The sequence below is a fragment of the Stigmatopora argus genome, chromosome 14 (assembly GCF_051989625.1).
Source record: "Stigmatopora argus isolate UIUO_Sarg chromosome 14, RoL_Sarg_1.0, whole genome shotgun sequence".
Taxonomy (NCBI): domain Eukaryota; kingdom Metazoa; phylum Chordata; class Actinopteri; order Syngnathiformes; family Syngnathidae; genus Stigmatopora; species Stigmatopora argus.
In genome coordinates, this window is record NC_135400.1 from 16,095,388 (window position 1) to 16,119,660 (window position 24,273).

At 40.2% G+C, this 24,273-nt stretch overlaps 1 protein-coding gene across 4 annotated transcripts in view; it reads left to right on the forward strand.

Annotated features, from left to right (window-relative positions):
- The window catches only part of LOC144087927 (protein tweety homolog 2-like), a 76,179-nt gene that overhangs the window by 41,253 nt on the left and 10,653 nt on the right, over positions 1–24,273 (forward strand). For 3 of the 4 annotated variants that reach the window (XM_077618052.1, XM_077618053.1, XM_077618054.1), the window contains 6 exons: positions 7,614–7,828; positions 10,241–10,416; positions 14,623–14,734; positions 20,014–20,234; positions 21,330–21,425; positions 23,179–23,251. In XM_077618052.1, coding sequence (XP_077474178.1) covers positions 7,614–7,828; positions 10,241–10,416; positions 14,623–14,734; positions 20,014–20,234; positions 21,330–21,425; positions 23,179–23,251 — 893 coding nt within the window. Of the gene's footprint in view, positions 1–7,407; positions 7,508–7,613; positions 7,829–10,240; positions 10,417–14,622; positions 14,735–20,013; positions 20,235–21,329; positions 21,426–23,178; positions 23,252–24,273 lie in introns of those variants that run through there. The other variant, XM_077618055.1, reaches the window with a different exon arrangement.

Here is a 24,273-nt window from a genome sequence, read left to right on the forward strand (position 1 = left end):
ATATTATGCGCACACAGACCAGGAACCGAGTTTTTTTTTCTTTCCCAATGACCAAAAAGAGTCACTTGCCCCTTAAGGAACTGTTTACCACCGTCAACGTGTTCGGATTATTACATTCGGGGGTTGGCCTTTGAAAAGACCCAATTGCAGACTTATTTATTTATTCCTTGATCATTTATTTATTGATTATCTGTTCGTTTGCTTCTTGTTGTTATTTGTGCACTTCCCTGCTTATTTATCTTGTTAACTACCTACTTATATATTGATTATTTATTATCTATTGACTGTAAGTCTGTTTGTTGTTGTTATTTGCGCACTTGGTGGTGAAGCTTTAAATCTCATTATTCTACTTGTCTAATGACAATAAAAGCATTCCATTCAATTCAAATAAAAAACGTGAACGACTCCGACACAAACTAAGACTTGGAAATCAGATAAATAAATCAGACGATCCGACAAGGACAGACAAGCACACGGGGTTTAAATAGACAGTATAATTATGACAGACGTGGGTTGACGAGGCGATGGGAAACATCTTGGTCGCACGAGAGGCCACGAGCGGGGATGGGAAAACCGCGAGTGGCATTCACAGGGACAGGTCGCTCACACGGGGAGAAAAAAACATGAAAAAAACAATCCCTAACACAGATGGAATATGAAAATACCACGGCTACATGATAAATCAAATATCCTATTTTCCACGCTTTTTTATTGAGACATCTCCAACAAGGCCACGTATTTCAAATACTATGTTTTCTAAGCCCATTAGATGGACGCGATTCCATCATCAGTGGCGACCATTGAGCGAGATCACATTTCCACCCGAAAAATAAACTGAAACTGGGTCGCCGCCGTCGTCCGGGCAACTCTGCCCTGCTGTAAATGTGTAATTGGCGGAATTATGAAAAGAATACAATCAGGGGCGATGAATAAAACGGAACAAATATGCTATGGATTTTTTTTTTGTCAATGGCAGTCTGGCTAGGTGCGTACGAACAACCTGATTGGAGGGAGGGAAAAAAAGTAGTAGTTTGCAGTGTGTGCTTTTTGGCTCCAGGTGGAAAACTGCAAATTTCCGCTTTGTGGCAACAACAAAGGCCATTTCCGCCTTTTTTTAGAAAGGAGGACCGTATTTTTCGGACTAAAAGTGGCACCTGAGATAAGATGCAACGGCTAGAAAATACACAGTAAAAAGTAAACAATCATATATATTATCTTACACCGAAACATAATGGAATTGAATGCTTTTATTGTCCTTGTACAAGTATAATGAGATTTAAAGCTTCACCACAAAAGAGCAAAAATAACAACAACAAACAAACAGACAGGTAAAAAAAAATCAATAAATAAGTAAGCAACATAATAAGTTGTCAAGAACATAAATAAGTAGGTAAGTGCAAAAATAACAACAAAAAACGAACATATAAATTAGAAAATAATAAAAAATAAATAATCAATAAATAAGTAGTCAAGAACATAAGTAAGTGCAAAAATAAAAAAATAAAAAAACGAATAGATACATTATAAATAATAAAAAATAAATATTCAATAAATAAGTAGTCCACAACATAAATAAGTAGGTAAGTGCAAAAATAAAAACAAACAAATAAATAGATACATTATAAATAATAAAAATACATATTCAATATATAAGTAGTCAAGAACATAAATAAGTAGGTAAGTACAAAAATAAAGACAAACAAACGATTAAATAAATTATAAATAATAATAAATAAATATTCAATACATAAGTAGTCAAGAACATAAATAAGTAGGTGAGTGCAAAAATAAAAACAAACAAAAGAATAGATAAATCAGAAATAATGAAAAAATATGTCATGAATAAATAAGTAGTCAACAATAGAAAAGTAGTAGTTGACATGAATAAGTGGTCACAAAAGTACAAAAGTCTTGATTAGGTCTTCGTAGGTGCAGAAATTATTTTATTCTTGACAAAAGCTGCCATGCCTCCCAGTCAAATTCATTGGACGTCAATAGCGGTTAATGCCTAGAAATGTATACTAATACATTTAAAAGCCCTTCTTGTTTTACCCGTTTTCCATCCGTTTCCAAAAGGAGTCCGAACCAAACCCGATTCCTTTTCCACCAAACTAGCGCACGTCCCAAAGTGGCAATCTGGCACGGCTCGCCAAATCGATATTACACTTTTAATGCAATCTCAGGAGACGCTAAGCAAGCCGCTTTGATTGGATAATAGCGGCGCGTTTCAGCTTTCGGGCTTCCATCTCCATTCCTGTGTATAAAATGCCTCCAAGTACGGCGTGGGGATTTCACTCTCACGCTTTCTGCCCCGTAAAAAAGGGGGAGGAAAAGCAATGAGCGGCGAGGAGAAAGTCCAACGCCACAGAAATACTTTGCACGTTGGGCTGAGTGGGAGGAGGAGATAGGACGCTTGGAAACAGCTTGAAACCAAATGAACCAATCATTCCGCTGATTGTCGCGCGGGCCGTCAATCAGGAATCGCATTCCCGGCTAATTGAGGACTCTTGAGCGCATGATGAGGAAAAGGCCGCCATCGCCTCTAATTGCATGCTACGTATGACAGGGTGTATATTAGGGATGTGCCGCTGGTGGATTTTGGCGTGCAGCTGATTTTCGGGTTATGTCGATAACTTGGAAATCTTTGAAAGAGGGAAAAATAGCATGATTTGGGGGGAATTTTAGGGGGGTTTCACGTTCGTTGGTTGCATTCTGTGGATTTGGGGATATTTGCAGGTGACTTTCTGTTCATTTGTGGTGATTTGGAGGTTAGTTTCTGTTGATTTTTTTGGGGGGAGGTCCCATTGGCAGGTTACTTTATGTTGATTTTGGCCATTTGCAGATCATTTTTTTGTTCATTTTTGGTGATTTGCAGGTTACTTTATGTTTATTTTTGGCAATTTGTAGGTTACTTTCTGTTGATTTGGGCCATTTTCAGGTCATTTTTTGGTGATTTGCAGGTTCATTTCAGTTGATTATTTTTTGTTTTTTGGGGGGACCATTTGCAGGTTACTTTATGTTTCTTTTTGGTCATATGTAAGTTATTTTATGTTTATTTTTGGTCAAATGCAGGTTACTTTCTGTTGATTTGGGCCATTTTCAGGTCATTTTTGGTAATTTGCAGGTTCATTTCTGTTGATTTTTTTGGCTATTTTGTAGGGGACTTTATGTTTATTTTTGGCAATTTGTAGGTTACTTTCTGTTGATTTGGGCCATTTTCAGGTCATTTTTTTGGTAATTTGCAGGTTCATTTCGGTTGATTTTGTGGGTTTTTGGGGGGTGCCATTTGCAGGTTACTTTATGTTTATTTTTAGTCATATGCAGGTTACTTTCTGTTGATTTGGGCCATTTTCAGGTCATTTTTGGGTGATTTGCAGGTTCATTCCGGTTTATTTTTTTGTTTTTTGGGGGGGGCGCTATTTGCAGGTTACTTTGTTTATTTTTGGTCATATGCAGGTTACTTTCTGTTAATTTTGGCCATTTGCAGGTCTTTTTTGGGGTGATTTGCAGGTTCATTTCTGTTGATTTTTTTCGGCCATTTGCAGGTTCATTTCTGTTGATTTTTTCGGCCATTTGCAGTTTACATTCTGTTGGTTTTAAGGAATTTTTGGGTTTCTTGATGGTGCCATTTTGACTGCAGGGGATAAAAGAATGAATGTGGATACTTTGTTGTTGTTGTCCACATCCCTACTTATTTATGTTGTTGACTACTCCTTATAATGACTGTTCATTGTTTGTTGTTATTTAAGCACTTGGTGGTGAAGCTCTAAATCCCATTCTACTTGTATAATAACAATAAAAGCATTCAATTCAATTCAATATTAGCCAGCAACCACTTGCAACCAAACGTCCACCGTTTCTTCAAAACTAGCAAGTGAGCGGAATAGCGATCGCATTTGTCGTACAAAAGTCCATTTTTACTTACTTTTAAGTCCCCTTTAGTATAGCGTCCTTGCCAACTCAGGTGGACTAGCGCAACTTTTAGCAGTGTCTTTTATTTGGGGAAAAAAGCGGGTCTAGTTCAGCCACTTTGTGAATTTCACGCACTTTACAATAACAGCACGGATTATTAGCATCCTTGACTTGTCACACGAGCTCGCCAGACTTTATTCATCTCTTCTGCGTTCTCCATATTTTTTTTTTCTTCTTCTTTGGAGAGACTTCAAAGCCTCCTTTTGATGTGTATTTTCCATAACATGGCGGCGGCGGCGCCCAAACGTTTGACCGCCGAGGCTCCTTGTGATGAAAGGCCCGGCGGAGCGATGGATCTGTTCTTTAAGTCTCATTTCATTTGGTGCAGATCTCAATTTTGAAACCAATAACCACCCGAAAAGAAAAAAAACATTTTTTTGCAGCACTGGGAGTGTGCTAAGTAGTAGCAGAAGCAGATTAAAGCACTGGGCTGCCACCTAATGGCTTCTTTACACTGTCTGGTGCTGCGACTGGAAATTTGACAGCGTTTCTAAAAAAAAAAAAAGGCAACGTTGACTGTATTTTGCGGACTATAAGTCGCACCGGATACACATGGCACTAGCCAAAGAATGCACATTGAAAAGGAAAACTGGCACTGGAGTATGAGTTGCATTTTAGGAAGCCGTTTTTTTATGTGATTAGAAACCAGGAACAAACATTCTACTTTAAAACATGAGTGAAAATAGGGCATAACCGACAAAATGTTTAAATATGTTTCAGTTTTTGGGGATAAAATGCAACATAAGCTGTTGGCGGTCAGAGTAAAAAAAGTAAAAAATATGTGGGTCGTAGGCCAAGCCAAATGATGGAAAAAAGTGTGACTTATAGTCCGTAAAATACATCCATCGAGATTTTGACGGCAATCCTCAGCAACTGTTTTTTTCAGATCCTCTTAACCCAGTTTTATTGGCCACAAAAATGATAAAAATAATTGTACATGGCCCCAGAAGACGCTTAAATACTGCCTAGATTTGTTGCACTTCTTATCTTCAACACTAGGAGGAGGTAATCAGCTTTACTTTACTTTACACGTTACAAATAACAACAGATAAATCATCAATAAATTCCAAAAATAAAATGAATTAAGAAATAAATAAATAAATTAGAAATAATAATCAAATTAAAAATAGAAAAACAATTTAAAGTTAACAAAAAACAATTAATTAAAATAATAATAAAATAAATTTACAAAAATAATTTAAAGTTAACAAATAAATAAATTACAAATAATAATAAAATAAAAAATACAAAAATAATTGAAAGTTAACAAATAAATAAATTCAAACTAATAATAAAATTAAAAATACAAAAATAATTTTCTAAAACATATATAGTAAATAGGGGCTTAATTTGGACTTTTGTCCGAACCACAACACAGTCACCGACCCTGAGAAACCCGTAATGAATGAACTCAAAGCCACAAATCAGCAAGCCGTCTTTGAACACAGCATGGCTAATGTAGGTCGCGTTGTAAGGGCGCCATCTCACACGGAATTAGTCGGACGTGTCAAGATAACAAGGATAAACGAGCGGCGGGGGGGCCCGTCCAAATTAAAGACCATCACTTTTTTTCTTTTTTTACCCACACTTTGGCTCAGGCCGAGGGGTGACTGACACGGCCATCTCCGGCATCAAATCCCAGCGTTTGCAAAACGCCGAGGAAGTCGCAATTCGTATTCACGGCGCCGTTTGGCGTCCCCTACCCGGAGGATTCCGAGTCTGAGCACACGCCGCGGCTCGTCTGGCCGTGGAGGTGCATCAAAACACCCGCATAATTACACAAGTCGCCTGATACGGGGCCCCGTGTAGATAAACAACCCCCGCCGTCTTCCAGGGGAGGGGAAGCGGATGAAAAATCCTCGGCTTTTTTGGGGGTGGGGGGGTGTTGTTTTAATCTGCCGACTGCTCTCCAGGCTTGGCATCGGAGTGCGGCTTTTGATAGTTGTGCAGGCTGCATGTAATTTTATGGAAATGGACTGTAAATGGAATTTTATAGTGGCGATGCATCAAACTTAAGCAGGGTACACAAGTACTGACAATCCGGGTGAATTTCAGCATTTTTTTTAGGCTTCCAATGCGAGTCGGCGAAAGATTACGGCGAGTGTGGAGAGATTTTTTTTATTTTTTGGAGAACTTGGGAAGCGCATGTTAAACTTGTTCAATATTTACAGTGAAAATTCTTTATGTAGTCAGACCCAGTTAGGCCCAACTCATGATTTGGTGGCTTTAATCAAGACTAGTTTAAAAAAATGCCATTTTTGTAGAAATGTGAGGGCTGGATTTTGCTTTTATCATTTTAATTTTTGCACAAAAATGAAGAACATTAGAGGGAATAATGCTTTGACATAAATGAGGAAATACATTATAGACAAAAACAAAGGGTCTGCTTCGCTTTTAAATAAGTTTTCAGAATCTTTTAACCCCAGTTTTCGCATATTAAATATTCGGTTAATGTTTTGGGGCCGTTTTTGTTAACTTGTGTGCTGCCATGGACGCTACTAGACGTCAAATCTAATTAGATTGGGAGGGCCAAATGAACAAATCATTCACTTAATTTTTTTATCAGTAGTATTCACAACTAATTTGAAGATGGTAAACAAAAAATACAATAACAAACCACTTTAAAATGATATCAGACTACATTTTGGATACAAAATCCATCCTAAAAAATGTCAGAAAAGGCTTACTAATCAAAATAACTCCTCATTAAAGTACAGTCGAAGCTCTACTTACGAAATTAATTGGTTCCAAGACTTTTTTTGTAACTTTTTCGTAAGTAGAGGTGTACTTTATATGCGTGCCACGTTGCATTTGTAGTTTTTAATCGCTTAATAAGGGGAATTCAAACTAAAATAATGAATAAGGAAATGCATTTACTTTTTGGGGGATTTCGTGACTTGGATCTTTTTCGTATCTCGAGTCACTCATTTGCATTTATTAAAAAAATCGTAACCTGACATTTTCGTAAATAGAGGCGTTCGTAAGTAGAGTTATGACTATTCTTTCTCACCTGCCTAGGCTCCGCCCACAAAAACTTCAAATACAAGATGGTGTCACAACCTGAATTCAGGGTGTCCCCCATCTCTGGCCCAAAGTCAGCTGGGATAGGCTTCAGCACCCCCTGCGACCCTAGTGAGGTTCAGAAAATGAGATGAGGGATGTTTTTATATTAAATATAGATATTTTGGTTGACTTTTGTGATGCACTTGAAAGGTGTAAACATTAGCAGTTTTTAGAAAAATGCTAGTTCTTCTATCTCCCTCAATGTTATTTATTTTTAAACATGTTACTTTGATGCTAGGTAATGAGCTCATTGGAATTCAGCTCAGTGTGCCTCGTCGTCCACAAGAGGTCAGACACAAGTCATAAATGCAAATGGGGCGTGAATACATCAACGTTTTCAAGCCCACATTGGAGCATTTTGAAGGAAATACAAGACGGTCGGCGTGTGTGTCATTGTGTGTCAAATGTCCTCAAGGCCAGGCGTGACGTGACGTGGGCCTGACCGTCACGCCTTCCGCGTTAAGGCGAGCAGGTTGACTGGACGCCGTCGCTCCAGCGAGTCTCGTGGCTCAGATCTCGGATCTCGGATCTCGGTTGTCGGATCTCTGGGCCGGCTGACGTTCGATTCTTTTTTGCAGCTCCTCCGAGGCACACTTGGACTTTCCTCAACACACTCCCAGGCAGAGAGAGCTTGGCCAGGCGGGGGTCCTGGTGCACTTTTGGGATGACCACCGCGAGGCTGGACTATGTGGCTCCGTGGTGGACCTACTGGCTGCACCATTTCCCCCATTTCGACTTCTCCTTCAAGGCGGTGGACAGCACATTTCGACCCGAGCAGGAGAACTACCAGCAGGTCAGTATACGTACTAGCCAACTCGACATGTATTTATCTACTTTATTTCTGTTTAACCTGTTTTTAAAAGTTTGTGAAGTTCTGGCAAGCTAAACTGGAGTCTTCTTCTTAGCACTGCAATAGTGTCAATGTATTAGAATCAATATTACTGAACTAATGAATGATCATTTAAAAGGAGCATGGAAATTTTAACAGCCTCAATTTGTTCACTTTATTTTCTCTGCCACTTTTTATTTAACTATATTCATGTGTGTAAATGTGTATATGTATATATATATATACATACATACACATACATATATATATGTATAGATATATACATATATATATACATATATACATATATACATGTATGAATATATGTGTGTATATGTATGTACATATATGTATATGTATGTACATATATATATGTATGTACATATATGTATATGTATGTACATATATGTATATGTATGTACATATATGTATATGTATGTATGTGTATATATGTATATGTATGTACATATATGTATATGTATGTACATATATGTATATGTATGTACATATATGTATATGTATGTATGTGTATATATGTATATGTATGTGTATATATGTATATGTGTGTGTATATATGTATATGTATGTATATGTATCCGTATATATATGTATGTGTATATATGTATGTGTATGTATATGTATGTGTATATATGAATGTGTATATATGTATATGTATGTGTATATATGTATATGTATATATATGTATGTGTATATATGTATATGTATGTGTGTATATGTATATGTATATATATGTATGTGTATGTGTGTGTATGTGTGTGTGTGTATGTGTGTGTATGTGTATGTATGTGTATGTAAATGTATATATGTATGTGTATATATATATATACACAGATATGGATAGAGGATATTGCTGTAGTATGCATGCCAGGCCTGAAGAGACGCTGCAGGAAGTCAACAAAAGAGAAAACATGAAATGATGATCTTAAATGTTTGAGTTTGATCAGTTCTCTTGTTATTTGGGTCCTCTCTTGTGCTATCGTAGCATCCCAAAATACCGATCGTCATTGTATATGCAAAGTATGTGCATTATCAGTTTAATGCTAATGAGATTCATGTTTTTTTTTTTTTAATTAGTCACATCATCGAGAGAGGACTTTCTACAAATCTAATTAACTACACACAAAAAAGTTTTCATTTAATATTAAACCAGATGGCTGCTGAATACAGATTTTAATTGGCTCCGGTATGCATTTTGTTTGTGTGTGTATGTGTGTGTGTGTGTGTGTGTGTGTGTGTGTATATTTGTTCTTTTTTGCCTCCGGTGATGTGAGCTGACTGGAGTTTTTGTCTTCTAAAGGGAACAACACTTAAAAACATAGTTGCTGTTTGATTTTGATTTTTTGATTTTTTTTGTGTCAAGCCGTCATGTTAAGTGAAGTTCAAACACCGCCGAATAATTTGTATGCCTTTGCACAAACTCAACTGTCTTTTTGGCTTTGCAAAAAATGGATGAGTTGGGAGGTGAGAGCTCTTCTCACAAGTGCTGCTTGCACGCTTCAAAATAAAACGGTTACATGTTTAAAAAAAACAAAAAACAAACTGTTGCTGTCTAAAAATAAGACTTTAAATCAGTCTTAGCACATTATTATTTGCTTCCATTCAAGGTACGTGTTTAGGGTTGAATGGGTTAGATTTTTTTTGTGCTGTCTCATGGTTATGCTCTTAAAGGAAAAGCAAGTCTGACAAATAGAACTTTTATACATAAAAAAAGGTGTGCAAAAAAAGTATCCATTGCAAATTCATAACTTTTTACTTTAGCAGAAATTGAAGTATTTGCTTTTGAACTGATTTGCAGAATGTCTGGATTCTTGTAATCATCTTTGTGATTGTCATCAACCTCTGTCTACGTATTTAAACCCCGTGTTTTTCCTGCATCCGTATTATGTTATGATTCGGCTTGGGAGTGGGAAGTCGGCCATAAAGGGAAGTGCTGGTGCACAACTTAAGGTTTTAATGGAAAAAATAAGTACAGTACCAACAATAGAACTGGGAAAAAAATATTTGTGTGTACTATGACTTCTTTCCCCCTTATGACAAGTTTAGTTTTTTTAGTTCAACAGATTGGCATGAATTCCATAATCAAAATTTCCTTCGAGCAATTGAAAGTCAACACAGCGGCCTTTCTTTTCTGCGTATGTTTTTTTTTCTTTTTTTTTCTCCTCCGTCTCCCAGGCTTTAAATGCGAAATCACAAGACCGAAGCCAAGCCGAGGTGTCACATGACGCCGGCCTCCCACCGTCCAGGTCCCGCCGCGCTGAACCCGACGCCTGGCGAACCTCCGCTTTAACCGGCCGACTCGAGTTGATCGTATTGGAAGCGAACGCAAGTCTAATTGTTTGATTTCCTCTTTGTCAGTCCGTGTTGGTCCTGGCCTGCGTGGGGGTGCTGGGCCTGAGCTTGAGCGTGCTGCTTCTCTCGCTCTTCTTGCTCTGCTTCTGCTGCTGTCCAAGGGATGTCGACCAGGAGAGCAAAAGGCCCCAGAGGACCCGCTGCGCCACGTGGTCGGCCGTGGCCGCCGCTCTCGTCATATGGTCAGTGGGAACCGACACCCCGAGATATTCATAATGCCCGGGAGTCCCGGATTTAGTTTTTGTGCGTGATGCCTGTCCGTCAAAGCGAAGACTTGGCAGAGAGTACACTGATTGGTTTATTCATTCATTTTCTGCACCGTGTTTCCTCGCAAGGGTGGCGTGGGGTGCTGGAGCCTATCCCAGCTGACTTCGGACACGAGGATGCAAAGGACAACCATTCAAAGCTAGGGGTAGTTTAGAGTGTTCAACCAGATAGCCTAGCATGCATGTTTTGGGGATGTGGGAGGAAGCCGGAGTACCCGGAGAAAACCCATGCAAGCCCGGGGAGAACATGCAAACTTGGGAGGAAGCTGGAATACCCGGAGAAAACCCAGGCAAGCCCAGGGGGAGAACATGCTAACTTGGGAGGAACCCGGGGTACTCGGAGAAAACCCATGCAAGCCTGGGGAGAACATGCAAACTTGGGAGGAAGCTGGAATACCCGGAGAAAACCCAGGCAAGCCCAGGGGGAGAACATGCTAACTTGGGTGGAACCCGGGGTACCCGGAGAAAACCCATGCAAGCCCAGGGGGAGAACATGCAAACTTGGGAGGAAGCTGGAGTACCTGGGGAAAACCCATGCAAGCTCGGGTAGAACATGTAAACTTGGGAGGAAACGGAGTACCCGGAGAAAACCCATGCAAACTCCACCCGGGATCGAACCCTCGACCCCAGAACCGTGAGGCCGACATGCTAACTATTCAGCCCCCAATTAGCAAGCTAGGCTAGCTGGTGAAACACTCGAAATTCCCTAACCTTGGCTATGATTGGTTGTCCTTTGTCTCGTACCCTGCGATTGGCCAGCCACCGATTCAGGGCCTCCCGTGCCTGGTTCCCCAAATCAGCTGGGATAGGTTCCAGCACCCCCCGCGACCCTTGCGAGGATAAGCGGTGCAGAAAATGAAGGGGCGTCAATCCATCCGACATTCTTTGTTTTGATTCTAATTTTTTACTGGGTCGGTCAGTTTTTTGGAGATTATTTCGCCAAGTGCACACCTTAAACCTGTGACTTGTAGGTGACTGTATGTGTCGGGCGGTAATTGAGTTAAGCCATTTGATGGTTATTTCGAGCGGCTCCCGTTACACACAAAGTCCTTTTGTGATGTTAAGCGAGTGAGCGTGATGCCGTTTAGGCCAGAGTTTTTCCTTTAAAGTGGCCTGCGTCTTCATTTTTTGCCATGATACTATCAGACACTCTGCCCATGTCGTCCAATTAAATCGGGCCGTTTCAACCATGTTTTGGACGTGCGCAATAATACTTGAAATTAAAATCCTCAATTGAGCGCTTGTATGATTTCTTCTCCAAATGAGAAGGAGATGGTTTGTTGCCCTTATTTTGTCCTGCTTTTAATTAAGTTTTGAGCTTTCATTAGTGCTTAATGGAAGTTGGGCCTGTTTCATATTTTTATTCAACAAAGAAGCATTGAAAAGGACATGGTTTGTTCCTTCATCGTTCCTTTTTTAATTGAGTTTGGCGCTTTGATGAGTCGTAATGGAAAGTGTGCTTGTTTCATAATTTTATTTATGTTAGGAACAAAGAAGCCTTGTCGTCAAATATGTTATGAAGACATAAAAGGAGGTAAATCGACATCTTATTAAGTATCGACAAATTAGATCTTTGGAGAAAAGAAATCTGATTAGAAGTAAAAACTCAATGTTAGCTCCTCCCCTCAAATATGAAAATTAAGAAGTATAAAAAGTATATTGTCGCACAATTCCTGTCCTGTCCTGACCTTTGACCTCATTACCCCAAAATGGAATCACCTCTCGTGCCTAAAAACTACAAATGTATCCCACAAAATCCCTTTATTCGTTCTTGAGTTATCTTGAACGCAAACAGACTGCAAGTCAATTCTGCTTTGAAACCAATTAGCAGCGAAGGAGTTAACTCGCGATGAATCATGCCCGTAGTAAATCAAATACGAACACAAATATTAGAACATCGTTATTTGGATCGGCATGGAATGTTTTGATCCTCTTTACCGATTGCTTGAGTCGCCCGTGCGTATTTTTATTATTCATCTGGAAGGCCTCTTCCCTCGCGATGTCGTTAAAACATATTACTGTGTCATCGGCATGTCGAAATTGCCTCTGATGTCCGTCCAGATCGTCTCGCCAACGGATGAACGCCACGACGTTCGAGTTAGAGCGCTCGAGGTGAAACACAAATATCTTAAAAGAGCGTGACGCAAGTTGAATAGCGGAACAGGTCGCGTCGCGGATCACAACATCCGTCACTGTTGTTTTGCTACTCTGCAGTTGCGCCGTGCCAAGGAGTGCTAACCATCTGCGAACAGTTCAAAGGCGGGTCGCTATTTGGTAAACTTCCGAGCGGCATAACGCGGAAATTATGGCAAATACGGAAAGCATGAGCTTATTGGCGGCCATTGACAGAATCTGATTGGCCTGGGAAAGGTTAGGAGTGGTCATTCGCTAGCAATGTTAGCTTTTGTGCAACGCTGATCTGCAAAATGAAGGAAAATATCTGAGAATATCGGAGATGAAAAAATTAAATTAAATTAACTGAATCGTATTTGCTGTGGATTGGGAAATAAAAGATGTTAGTGCCGGTTGGATGAAGTATTCAAGATACTACATGTCAAAGTTTGATAATACGAAAAACTGCAAATGTGTAGTCTTGCCTCGATTATGGCGACTTTACTTATCGCGAATTCACTTCGTGATTTTTCTCTGCTATTAATTATTAATTTTTTTGTTGTTGTTTTTTTAAAGTTCATGAAAATGTGAAAATCCACGCTGAAACTCGTGAGCTGTAGCCACTCTTGCTACTAGGACTCAGCAGTAGGAAGATAGAAATAATAATAATACTTGCTACTAGGACTCAGCACTGGAAAATCAAAATTATAATAGAGGTGACCCTACTTCACCATTTTTCGATTATTGCGGCCATGTCTGGTCTACATGCACCGCGATATTCGAGGGATTACTGTACTACAAACGTCACTTTTTCCTTTTGTGATATTCGATATTTAGACTTTATCGCTATTCATCCTATTTTATTACTTGGGGTTCTTTTCTAAGTATCATTTGACCCGCTTTGTTAAGAAAAATCTTGCTTTATTTGCAATATTTAATCATTTTCAGAGCCCCTAAATTATGGGAGAACAAAATTTGTGTTGACGGCTCTTATTCCAAGAACTACCAGGTGTTTTGCCTACTAACGTATGAAGACCATATACCACAATACGATAGCATTTAAATCTGGCTTTATCAAAGTGAATGTACGACTGATACCCCGTTGCGCTCTAATCTGGCTATTAGCGCGTCCTAAATGGAAGCACGCTCGCTCTGCGATGTATTCGGGGAGGTGCATTTTCAGATAAGTGACACACTTTTGCTCTGATTTTAATCCCAAAAGCCGACGCCAAAGTATCGATGAAGATACTTTACAAAATCGAGCTTTCTCTCGCAAGTTAATCCCAAAGTGGGGTGCGAAAACCCTGAAGTAGCTTTAGGAGGCGGAACTTGGAATACCTTCCAAGGTCACGTTGGGTCACCGGGAACAATAAGATTAGCGGCCAGTGACGCAGGAGGACCAAAAATCCCACTGATAGCTTTCCAGTGACTGACTGATTGGCCGGACAGCGGTGGGTGATGTGAAGGTGTTTTTTGTCAAGAAAGCACCTCTCCGGATTATCAGGAAGGTTTGCGACCCCGTTCCCACTTTGTAATCACGTCTGGGGAGCTTTGCGCTGATTATCTTGGGGTGTTGTTCTTGCTAAAACTGAAGTTCAACCCCTATTATGTTGAGGAGCGGTTAAGGAAACTTGGGGTAATTCATTTAAATTCCCTCTAACCCAGACTTAAAAATATAATTGAGGTCCCCCATAAAATTACTGTTAACGAGTTTATTAAGTTGGACAAGACCCACTCAGACGTGACCACAACATCACCCGAATGCGCCAAAACCAAAACAAGTACAGTCGTGCCTCTACTTACGAAATTAATTGGTTCCAGAACTTTTTCGTAACCTGAATTTTTTTTATCTAGAGGCCTTCGTAAGTAGAGGTATGACTGTCGAGGACTTTGTAATGCGGCGTATAAAACGGTTTAAGTCGCGATATTGAATGCACTTGAAGCGTATCCTGACGAGACGCCAGCCGGTTTTCAAGTCTCCTTCTGATGTATCGCTCGTCTTGTTCACAGTTCTGCCGTGGGAGTGGGTTTCTATGGAAACAGCGAGACCAACGACGGCGTGTACCAGTTAACTTACTCCATCTCCAATGCCGATCGCACTTTGGGAAGCATCAATAACCTGGTGAGTGATGGCTTTAAGTGAATTGGGCCTGTATCGCCCATTTTTAATCACTTCCTTGTCATTTTAGGGTACTTACAGGTCACTTGTAGACTAAATTTGGGGTTAAAATAAAAGACTGTTTCCCAATTTAGGCAAATGAGGAATTTCGTAGACCGCTAATATTCGAGAAAACAATGCGATACCCCTTGACGACAAAGTAGATAAGATTATATTGAATTGAATTGAATGCTTTTATGGTCATTATGCAAGTATAGTGAGATTTAAAGCTTCACCATCAAGTGCACAAATAACAACAACAAACAAACAGACAAATAAATCATCAATAAATGATCAATAAAAAAAGTAGTCAACAACATAAATAAGTAGGCTAGTGCGCAAATGGCAACAACAACAAAATAAATAATCCATAAATAATAAATAAAAAAGTAGTCAACAACATAAATAAGTAGGCAAGTGCAAAAATAACTACAAACAAACAGACAAATAAATAATCAATAAAAAAGTAGTCAATAACAGAAGTAGGCAAGTGCGAAAATAACAACAAACAAACAGACAAATAAATCATCAATAAATAATAAATTAAAAAAGTAGTCAACAACATAAGTAGGCAAGTGCGAAAATAACAACAACAAACAAACAGACAAATAAATGATGAATAAATAAACAAATAGTCAATAACAGAAATAAGTAAGCATGTGCAAAAATAACAACAACAAACAGATAAATAATCAATAAATTAGGAATAAATAAATAAGTCAACATAATAAAATTAGTAGTAGTCAACGTGATAAATAAGTAGTCAATATAGACTGGGATGGACATGCTAAAGTTGTTAGCTAGCGCTAATGACCTCTCGCACATTGCCATTGGTTTTGAACGCGATTTATTCAGGCATACCATTTTATTTCAAAATAAAACAAACATCTATATTTTGAGCCACTTCTTCGGAAGCTTTTTAGCGTCAGCGTAGCACAATCTGATCATTTCTGAGCACCGAGTCAAAACCGTTGGAGTGCACCGCGGACGGGGGGTGGCGGGGGGCGCCGTGGGTGGTCTCGATCCGTTGTTATTTTTTGCCTCGTGGGGATTGGCTCTGCTCGTGCCCCGGTCCTGACCTGCATTCGTTTAAGATATCCGGGAGGTTCTGTGGGGGAGGATGAGGCGTTTTTTTTAAAAGGATGCTGAGCCCCCCACGTAATTGGGTGTCCTCATGCGCACCCTCATAAACGCGAATGCGGCGCAAAAGAAAGAAATTGGACTCATATTTTGGGGTCGTGAGCAATGTGAGGGGTTTTTTGGGGACCTCTTTTTAAAATGATTTAAAAGGTCTGAGAAATTCATTTGCCAGAATCCCTTTTGACCATTTAAAAGCTTTCATTAAAATGAATAAAGTGCAAATGTTGTTGGAATAAAGGCGAATTGGAAAAGATGTAAATCGGAGAGCCGTCTGTTGTATTAAGATGAAAAAAGCACAATTAGAAGAATCATGCAGGATCTTATGAGAAGAATTAGGTCGTCTTATTATCATGGAGATAGCGCAGATTTTTTTTCCTCTATAAGAAGCCTTTTACTTTTGATAGAATCACATGAGGGGGTCACAGAGGAAAAGATTAGTAGTCAAAGATTAGATCAGTCATTTAGAACATTCCTCATGTATTCTTTAGTTTTTTTGTGTCGAAAGCGAGAAAGCGATTGATTATGACGACGTGTCCAGCTGAATCTTGGACATCTGTAATTAATATTTTAAATGATATACTTTATGTAACACGACGGACAAATATTGTAAACAATAACGCATTTTCAAACATTGCTATGCCCTTCAAAATAAAATGTGTCAAGTATACTGCAAACCACTCGGAAACACAATATACAATAGACGTATGTACATATCCAATTATAATAAATTACTATCACCATACTCAATATTCATGTCACCTATATACAGTAATGTAAAACTCTTTGGACCTAGTACAGTAATCCCTCGAATATCGCGGCTTCACTATTTTTTTTTTGTTAATTACATTTTTCTTGTAAATTCATAAAAATGTGAAAATCCACGCTGAAATTCGCAAGTGGAAGCCACTCCCCTGTCCTCCGCTTGCTACTAGAACTCAGCACTGAAGTAAAAATATATATATATTTTTTTTATCCTATTTCACTGTTTTTTGTTTATCGCGGCCATGTCTGGTCTACATTAACCGCGATAATTTTCGGGCTAGGCCTCCTCATACATGAATAAAATAATCCAATAAAAATATTTAGTATTACAGTGAGCATGGCTTCTTTTGCTTGGTGACAACATGCCAGTTTTTCTAGGACTGGTCAGCTTCTGTTAGGTCGTATCTTATCTACGTTTTCACTTTTAAACTTTGCCGGTGTTTTATGACCAAAATAAAAATTCCAGACACAAGGGATGTCCCCATCACACATTCTTAGAGTCAGATTTGCCCGATTTTGAGAAATGTATTAAACAGGGGGGAGTTGCTATATCCAAATGTTTGATTTCCGATAGATTCAATCGGATTTCTGATCGAAAATAAGGGTTAGCGTAAGGTAAGCGCCACCAAAAACGATGCAATTTCTCACCAGGCGCGTACGATGTCGGTGTTTTACGGCGTTTGGCTTTGGCTGCCGGCTCCTCTCGACCTAAAATTGGCACTCCCGCGTCGCCCATCACAAAGAGAAGCGATTATATTCCGAGAACTGTTTTATTATTATTTTCCATCTTATTTTGCTGTCGTGGGAGGCTTTTGACGAGTCTCTTTTGTGTCTGTCTTTTAGCGCGCTGCCATTATGAGCGCTTAAGTGCAGCAGCAAAGTGGAGAGCGTATTAGAAGCCATGCTTTCAATTTCTAACTGCTGTTCCACTTCCGTATTGTTTTTTTTCTCTCTTTAAAAGGTAAAGCCTGCTGCGGTTTCTTAGAAGGAAACGATTAAGCTTTTCAGGACGCGCCGCTTCTTCCTATTTTCAAGCAATTGTCGTTAAGATACAGTAAATATTTCCTGCAAGTGACCAGATATCACCACTTTAACATTTTGGCTGCCAGTCAAGTCTAAAAAACATGCATATTCATTTAGCTTATTTTTTTTACATTCCTCAAAGGGCTTTTCATAAAATGTTGACTGACTTTTAACAGGTTTAACAATTTGTTTTAATGTTTAAAACAGATTTGATAGGTTTACCTCAGGCATACTTTTTATAGTACTTTGTTTTCTAACATTTTCTGGCTTATAACACACCGTTTTAAAATAATTAAGTGATTATCACATAAGGGTAATCATGTTAACTAAGGAAAAGTAAAAAAAATGAAATTTAGAGGGAGAAATAAATCACAATAGTAGGAGAGAGAAGTTGATTTTTTTTAAAAGGCAATTCAAAATTAGCCGTAGGCTACAAGCTTACATATTTTATATGAATGTTCGTTAACATGAATTTGAATATGTTCATTAATATGTGCTGTCCCTTATTAAATGAATCAAACTGAAACTCTAAAAAATTAATTAAATTACGCTGTTTTAAGGTAGTGGCTATTTACCGGAAGAAGAAAAAAACGATACTTTGTTTTGACAGTTTTATTTACGAGGGAATGAAATAGATTCGTAGCCTTAAAAAAAATAGATTTGATGTCAATTGATATCAATTCCTAAATAAAGGGAGCACTTTGTTCCTGTAAAAATAAAATACTGCTCTCACTGCCACTTTTTTCAAGTACTTTATTATAGTTGTTCTTATTTTTTTTTTACTTTTCACGTGGCCATCTCTTGTCCAGGACGACGGGACAATTGCGATGAAGGCGATACGGACCACCCGCAGTAGAAAACCCAAGGAGTCCGTGTCACCCAATCCAGCCTACTGGCGTGCAGATAAGATTGGCCGAGATGGAGGGGGGGTTGGGGGTTGGGGGCGGGGGGACGGCGCGAGGGGGTCTCGGGAGCAGTTTACTGGCACGCTCGTCCGTCCCTGGGGCGAAGTGGATGGAGGATGGGCTCGTATCTTTTTTTTTTCAGCCTCGTCTCCGTCTCCCTCTCGCCGGCTAGAATGTAATCAACTCTCCGAAAAGTTGGAGTGCCGAGTAGAACGTTTATCTTCACGGTGGTGGTGGTGGTGGGGGGGCATGGGGGGCGGGTTTACGGCGTGCCGATGAACAGTGGCGCTAGAGCGTGTTTTTCTGGGGGTCTCGGGTGTGAAAGTACAAGAGATAACAACATGGAGGAGTCTTGTAGATGGGAAAAACAACATCTGTTCAGATTTACTGGAGCTTTCCAGTAAAAAGGAACGGGACAAAAGCTTACTTGTGGGCACACAAGGAAGCTTAGTCGTCGACTGATACTGGATTTGGGGATTTTATTTGGCTTAAAGATATCTTTGGACACTTAAAGTCACAACATTTTGGTCAATTTGGGGAGTTTAATGGTGAGCCCAAGTCATATGGGGATTTACAGTATGACAAATATCATAAGATCCATCTCGGGGGAGGTTAATTCGATAGATTGGACTTCGGTGGATGAGTGGTTTTCGCGTCAGCCCCGCTGTTCTGAGATCGAGTGTTCGATTCCAGGTTTGAATGCTCTCCCCAGACTTGCGTGGGTTTTTTTCTGGGTACTTTGGTTTCCTCCTGCATCTCAAAAACAGGCTAGCTGGTTGAACACTCTAAATCACATGTGTCAAAGTGGCGGCCCGGGGGCCAAATCTGGCCCGCCGCATCATTTGGTGTGGCCCGGGAAAGTAAATCATGAGTGCCGACTTTCTGTTTGAGTATCAAACTAAAATGAAAAGTATAGATGTATATTAAATTTCCTGATTTTCCCCCTTTTAAATCAGTAATTGTCATTTCTTAATCCATTTCTTCTGTGTTTTTAGGTATAAAAATCATTTTGTAAAATCTAAAAATATATTTAAAAAAAGCTAAAATAAACATTGTTTTAGATCTATAAAAAACTGAATATTCAGGGCTTCTAATCCAGTTCTTTTAATCCATTTTTTTAAAAAAATCTAAATATTAAATCTAAAATGGTCCGGCCCACATGAAATCGACTTGACGCCCGCGAACCATCCCGAGTCTGACACCCTTGCTCTAAATTGACCCTGGTTATGATTGGTCGCCGTCTCAGGACTCGCAAAGAAAAAACAGCCATCTTCCACCAACCCCAAAAATGTGACACACCCGAGTTGTGCTTGGAATGAAGGTTTCCGTTTCCGAAAAGGAAACTGAGTCTGGCAACCCGGGTCGAAATGGTAGAAGTTGATGTTTGGATTTGTTCCCTGTGGTTTATCTCAGTCGGCGGGATCTTTGGGAACGGCGGAAACGGGGGTGAAGCAGCACCTGGAGCGGCTGGACGAGATCTTTGCCGCTCGGCCTGACTTCCTTCGAGCGCTCACCTTCATGGAGCTGATGGTGAACAACGTCATCCGGGAGCTGAGCGCTCTGCCCGACCTCAGCAAAAGCAACGTGGACCTGGGCGCCGCCGCCGACCAGGCGTCGTTTGTGGAATATTACAGGTTAGCCTGCACGTTTAGCCGAAAGTCTTTTGTTTTTGCAGTTATTACCAAATATTTTATGTTACGCTCCATGACACGGAAACCGTGTGTTTATCAAGTAAAATGCAAGGCATCATTCAGGTTTTGTGCACAGGGTAGGGAACTTATGGCTTGCGAGCCATGTATGGTTCTTTTGATGAGAGTGTTTAGGGCTGTTTTAAAAATTTTTTCCATTAGACTGCCTTCTCAAGGAATACTCTCTTTGATGCTCATTGATTAGCATTAGCACAACAATATTGTTCAATTATTTTTGAGACTTTTTGTACTTTTTGCAAGTATTCTTATTTTTAAATTCTGAATAGGGCTCTTAAGGAACTATAGATTTATTTATTTATTTATTTTTATGGCTCTCTCTGTCAAAAAAGGTCCTGACCCTTGACCTAGAATATAGTACTTAGTGTGTGTGTATACAGGTTTTAAAAATGTATTTAAGGAGACATTATGGTTTTTTTTAGCCTATTTAAGCTAAATATATTATTGTTGATGATCACCAAGTGGTGAAGTAGTATTTTCAAATGGGTAGCAAAATATCATATTATAATATAACATTATTCGATTCGCTCTCGCTTCATTTTCTCGTTTTCTGCGTAGCGCTGAACGTTCATAACATCGCTAAGCGGCGGCGCCATTTTTATGCAGATGAAGTATGTTTATGTCCAATGTGAGTTCTTCTCTCTGACCCCAACGGCCTTAATCTAAAAATTTATGACAGCGGATACGCGGCAGCACACGTAAGGAATCGATATTTAGTTTTGTCGCTCTTGTCAGATTTACGCCGCCGGCCGGAAGGAAGCGTGCGTGCGTCCTCGCGCACGCAGACGCTCTTCCAGTCCGGCGTGCCCCGCGAAGGACATTTTCAGGGCTTGAAAATTTAATGTCTATGGATTTGTGCTGTTGAATTATTGAGCCCGAAGGCCGCAAATTACAACGGCGAGCAGATGGGGCCGTAATTTACGGAGGCCGGGAATCTGACGGATTCCACGGCCACCTCGGGACGGAAAACTCACATTGAAGCGGCGCGATACCAATGAGTGAGCAGTGTTTGGTCTCTCCTAGATGGCTGACTTATCTGCTCCTGCTGATCCTGGATCTGCTCATCTGCCTGGCCGCGTGCTTGGGGACGGCGAGGCAATCGCGATGGCTGCTCGTCACGTGAGTTTTGGATCCGTTCTCGTGACTTTTCTTGCTTTCTGTCTTTCTTTCTAGCAACGAAATGCATTTGGGCCTGTGTGGGTTATCTCTGGGTACTCCATTTTCCTCCCACATCCCCAAAACAAGTATGCTAAGCTAATTGAACACGCTGAATTGCCTAACCCTTGCTATGATGGGTTGTCCTTTGCCTCCTCGAGCCCTGCGATTGGCTTGCCACCGATTCATGGTACCCATAGTTGGCTGGGATGGGCTCCGGCACCCCCTGCGACCCTTGTGACGATAAGCGATCCCGAAAATGAATGAATATGCCGAAAGAATTAGGGTGTGACGGGGAATATGGATTTCTACCACATTTGGTGCCCCCCGTATAACCTGAGACGCCACTTCCTCTTCCTGCTCCTCCTCCTCCTCCTCCTCCTCCTCCTCATCCTCATCATCGTCCCGAGCCGATGGCGCTGGCTAATGCCTATTGATCTGTTCCGGCACCGGATGAGCGTACGTCACCCTTAACTAATTATGAAGTGCTCTTAGACTTCTTTATGGCTGCTTCTTGAAGGAGTCATTGGAGAAGCCAAGGTTGCTATGGCCGCCTTTATGGATCCATTAGACGAGGCAGTCGCTTGTCCATAACACGCCTAACGAACGGCCCAAAAAGTCGGTGGATGACAGTTAACACGCAAAGCCTAATGCGCTTTGTGGCCCGTGTGACGGCCATTTCTGTCAAGGACTGACCTTTTGCTTTGACTTTCTGTTTCCCGGCTTTTATGGAGGCGAAACGCACATTTTACGTGCGGGAAAATTTCTAGCGAGGCGGCATGGTGGCCCAGCGGCTGCCACGCACGCCTCACAGTTGTGAGATGGAAGGCTCGATCCCGGAATCCGCCCTTCCCCCTTCTCCGGGTCTCTGGTAACCTCCCAAATCCCCCAAATCATGCGTGCTAGGCTAACTGGTTGAATGATACTCATTGATAATCATTGATACTCCTTGATACTACTCATTGATATTCCTTGTTACTACTCATTGATACTACTCATTGATACTACTCATTGATACTACTCATTGATACTACTCATTGATACTCCTTGTTACTACTCATTGATACTACCCATTGATACTACTCATTGATACTACTCATTGATACTACTCATTGATACTACTCATTGATACTACTCATTGATACTACTCATTGATACTACTCATTGATACTACTCATTGATACTACTCATTGATACTACTCATTGATACTACTCATTGATACTACTCATTGATACTACTCATTGATACTACTCATTGATACTACTCATTGATACTACTCATTGATACTACTCATTGATACTACTCATTGATACTACTCATTGATACTACTCATTGATACTACTCATTGATACTACTCATTGATACTACTCATTGATAATACTCATTGATACCCATTGATAAGCAACCGTGTAACAACTTTGTCAAAAAAATTCAGAGACTTTTTGTACTTTAAAAGTGGTTAAATGACAAAAAAATGTTCATGTATTTTGACTTTTAAATTGTGAGTATGGCTTTCAAGGAATAACATTTGAAAATAGGAATTGTTTATGGCCCTCTCTTTAAAAAGGTTCCCGAACACTGCTCTACCTTTTCACCCAGTCTGGTGTCTTGTCCCTATAATTGGAGCTACTGGGAGGCCGAGTCTGGGGAACGGTCTGAGATCCGGCCTTGTGGATTCTAGCTTACCCGATTTTTGTGTCTGTATTTTGTACCCAGAATAATGGCCTTTGTGGCGTTATCTTTGATCCTGAGCTGGACTTCGCTGGGTGCCAGTTTGGCCACAGCCGTGGTGAGTTGTCTTCTCTCCTCTCTTCATTTATTTCCCTTTATTTCTCATCGTTAAAGCTGATTATCAACTCAGCAGCCTTTCAGCATAATCGCCGTTGTAAACAACACGCCCTCGCGTTAATTACAGCTCCGAAATCTGCCTTTGTTGTTCTCCTGCCGGTAAATCCTCCTGCTTTCCTACCGCCGAGTGCACGCCGTTGAGTACGTCCCGGCTTAACGGGGTAATGGAGACGGCATTTGGAGCACAGTCGGGGGTACGTTGAGCGCCCCTGCTTTACTCGCGGTATTCCCCGACTTGCCCGGATCTCCCGGAGGCATCGTGGAATCTGCGGATTATCCCGCGGGATTAGACATCTGGACAGATGCAACCGAGCGGCGAATTAAAGCAGGGGTGGCGGCGGAAATGTGGCCGAGGCGAACGTCATCTGGTCAAAAATGGCTCTTTTTGGGGTACATTTCAGACTCTTGAACTCTGAATTGAGCTCATTTTGACTTATTCCCATTTCTTCAAATAATAGCATAGTAGAATAAAACACTTGATTGTTTAATTACAACACATATTTTTGATTGTATTTACATCAGATAACAACACAGGCCCTTTCTTAAGGTACAACACCAGTCAGTGTATATATAACAAAAAAATATGATTTTTTTTTTGCCACTGTGGGCGTCTCTTCCCATCCCCTCTAAATATGTCACACTCACATCTCGCTTGGAGAGGATTTTATACAAAAAAATGCACATTTATTCCCAAAAATATGCATTCTCGGCTGGGTGAACACTCTAAATTGTTGTTGTTGTTTTTTTTGTCTTCTTCTGCCATGCTCCAGCACCCCCATTGTGAGGTTAAGCGGTACGGAAAATGAATTAATGAAGCTTCACGTATTGCTCTAATGTAGCATCGTTGAAAATGGGGAGAAAAGCCATTTGGAATTGCTATTTTTCTTCTGTGTGGCTCCAGTTTTTTTAACTAGGTCTACAATGTCTTGTACATGTCTTGCTACTGCAACCAAGAAATTTCCC